Raw genomic sequence first — 3461 nt, 5'->3', positions numbered from 1 at the left:
TTTTGTTCCTTTGTATCATATTTTAGTTTCACCCAGTTTTGGTTTTGTTTTAGTTTAGCCGCTGCCATGTTCAGCACTTGCTTGTATTTCATTTCCCCCACTGTAAATAAAGCTCACGTGTCAGTCATTCATCAGTGCCTGCACTTGGGTCCTTTCTCTCACCACTCCACATGTCTGCTTCCGCAGCCATGACAATACCACATTAGAGTAATCCACCTACCACAAATCAGTTGCTCTTCTTTCCACATGAATGTAAGGTTTCAAAAAAAGTGTATAATCCTGTTACTACTAAATAAAAACACTATAAGCTTTTCGGTTACAACCAAAAAAACTGTTCTAGCATGAAAATACCTTGTCAGGCATGTATGAATTAACCTCCTACCATGTAAGTTAGCCTGGTGGTGCCAGTTGACGCCTTTCTTAAATAATTATGCTGATCTCTATTTTAATCAATGTCATCCGATTTAGTGATATGATCTTTAAAAACCTGAATTACAAAACCTTTTTGTTACATCTGGCCATTGTCTACTTCACAGTTTTGGCCTTTGATCAAGGACCTCAGTTTGTAGAAATACCAAACATCTGGTCTTACCTTCATGTCTGGGCTTATTAGTGAAAACAATAAGCTTTCACAATAAGCAGTAAGTGTCCATGGCTGATGGAGTTTCAGGTAAGGATTGTGACCAGAACCATTATTAAAAAACAAATATATGTATATATATTTATGTTGCTTTATTTTTTTTTTCTTTGGTGGTGATTTTTGGGGGGAGGGGCTAGTGAGGGTTGTGCATCATGAATTGATAAAATGTAAAACTTAATACATTAGTGCACTTCTGAGAGAGATGTCGAGCCATTCCTGCAAACTCCACTGTCTCTCAAAACATTTGGGAGAGTCTCCAAATTTGTCTGAACCATTTAGTGGTTGGAGAAGGTTTTCTCAGCAGGAGCGAGCCATTGGGCACCCAGGAGTGGTAGTCAAACTAGATACAAGAGTTTCGAGTAAATTAGCTTCACAGCTGTGCACACAGCTTCCTCTGGAAATCATCAGGAAATCTCTGGACTTTAAATTTAGCTTACTATAAAATGTGATCTAAAATTGACACCCTATATATAAAAGATGTTTTAATTGAAACACTTTATGCATTTCATTGCCTCACCAGTCTGTTTGCAGCATGTTGAACTGTCACTGTAAAGATCAGGATTGTGATGAACTTGATCGCTCAACAGTATAAGTATGTTGGAAACCCTGTTAACAGCACAGTCATGACTCACAAGAAAATGTAATAGTGTGTGATTTTATGTATACAAAATAAAACTTGGAGCATTTACATCTTACCAGAGAGTTTGTTTTCCAAGAAGAAGATGATCCACATGAATATCTTGTGGATCATCTTTTGAAGCTATCTGACAGATAGTATTAATCCACTATATTCCTCACAAAGCTGGCAAAAACATGACAGTTTGACTTTCAATGAATCTGACATCACTGCAACATTTTTAAATGAAGAATTAATCACCACACTTCCAACGATGTGCAAGACTGTTTATTAATAAATTAATTTGTAGACATTTATGTAATGCTTGAATGGATTTCCTGAATTACATGGCCTCCAGTATTACTGTGAATTGCCAAAATGAAGACATCCTGCCTCTGAGTGACAAAGTAGTTTATTACTCCTTTGCTACTCTATTATAATTCTTCAGAGTCAGGCTGTCCTAAAAATGCTCTGAAAAACCTTTAGCTGATCCAAAACACTGCACTGAGAGCACTGAGAGTACAGTCTTTGGCTCTCGGAGGAGGCGGATGCACTTTTTCTCCTCTCCCTTGTGTTTTTTGTATTACTTTTCCCTGGAACACTCTCTCACAGTCTGTTTCTAAAACCTAAAAGAGAATTATGGATTTGATCAACTGGTCTCTGAATGCTATTGACACCCTTTTCTCAACGAGAAGTCTGGGCTCGGGAGAGCCCGAGTGCCCTGGAGGGACTTTCCCTGCCGGATACACGATGGACGGGTGGCAGACATGGAGGATCGTGTGCCTGGCGGGACTGTTAATCGAGGACGCTGAAGATATCTACCTATTTGGAACCATGATAACAGGGTTCTTGCTGATCGGAGCTGGCTTGGCCCTGGCTTATCGGAGAATTGAGAAAGCGGAAACGGTGGTTCAAAACCCCCCAAGGCTTCCCGCTGGGATTGAAAGGATGCGACGAGGCGCGACTTCTCAGAATGGGCTCACTGAGTGCAGCATGGTTAAGATCTTGGAGAAGCTTATGGCTGCCGTGAATACTCAGAATAAGACCTCTGAGCGAAAGTTGGATCACATCTTGGAGCCGCTCACTGCGGTCGTGACGTCTCAGAATCTGCTCTTTGAGCACAAGAATGACAAGACCACGGAGCGCAAGTTTGATAACATCATGGAGAAGCTTGCTGCTCTCCAACGGGAGATTAAGAGTCCAGTGTCAAAGAACAGCTTTGAAATTCTCATGAGTTGTTCGCATAAACGAAAAACCACCATCATAATGCGGCTATCCCTTCAGCGCCAGCTGTGGGCTCAAGGCTGGAGCCGAACAAAAACTCCCTGATAACGACTGTGTTTAGACTGTTCATTCCCATTCCATGCAAGGCCACCTGGGTTGGCTGGAAGACTGTTTACTTAGCCTGCCAGGGCGAAGGACACTGTCTCAGCTGAACTATGGCCACGCACACATATACATATACACTGATAAGCACTCACTCATCACCCCTCCACATGGACACGCACGAAACACGTACACTGATACGCCCCCGCTATCACCCTCCCTACCCCGGATCCAACACCTCCTCTCATGCTCACCTCGCATCCGATGTGGACACCGGATCAGCTGGAGGCGCAATCGAAGACTGCAGCGGTCCCAGATCAGCTGTACACACTGGAATACTCTCCCATGTTATTTGTCTGTGTTTATTGTGCTATGGTGTGTTGATATCTGCGCATTCCTGTATTCTGTGTTACACATTTCAATGTTTTTTTCCCCCCTTGCTACCTAGCCTGACCTGTCTCCCCAATGTGATGTTTGTGTATTGTATGTACGGTTGGCTAGGTCTGTCATCTCGGTTGTGGGCAACTGCAACTGACAAATAAAGGCTATCTCATCTCTCATCTCATCATCACCGAGACTCCCATATTAGCTTCTACTCATTGGCTTCCAGTTAAATCCAGAATTTATTTGTTTGCCAGAGTTTGCAAAAGAATAATGGCAGGCAGACCTTTTAGCTATTAGATCCCTCTCCTATGGAACCAGCTCTCACTTTGGGTTTCGATGTCTTTTAAGACCAAGCTTTCTTTTTTGATTAAACTTAATATAACAGTTATGCTTCTATGTGCTTGAGCACCTCCCGTTTCTTTACTCCTCATGCATTTGTCACAAATTACCTTTTGTCTACTTTCTCTTGTAGCCCATCACCCTATACCACCCCAC

The 3461-nt window shown here is 42.2% G+C and overlaps 1 protein-coding gene across 1 annotated transcript; it reads left to right on the top strand.

Annotated features, from left to right (window-relative positions):
* Nucleotides 1–1895: 1895 nt before the first annotated feature.
* On the top strand, nucleotides 1896–2865 carry LOC147312613 (uncharacterized). Its single transcript, XM_086265197.1, has one exon. It carries the CDS (start codon nucleotides 1896–1898, stop codon nucleotides 2583–2585), a length of 690 nt encoding a protein of 229 aa, XP_086121323.1. The 3' UTR covers nucleotides 2586–2865.
* Nucleotides 2866–3461: the final 596 nt, after the last annotated feature.

Source organism: Aulonocara sp. 'chitande type north' Nkhata Bay, linkage group LG15 (genome assembly GCF_057382095.1).
Source record: "Aulonocara sp. 'chitande type north' Nkhata Bay isolate Kocher_YH1m ecotype deep benthic linkage group LG15, A_spYH_male_GT1.1, whole genome shotgun sequence".
Lineage (NCBI taxonomy): Eukaryota > Metazoa > Chordata > Actinopteri > Cichliformes > Cichlidae > Aulonocara > Aulonocara sp. 'chitande type north' Nkhata Bay.
Note: the sequence above shows the minus strand (reverse complement) of the source record. Positions and strands in the feature narration are given on the sequence as shown.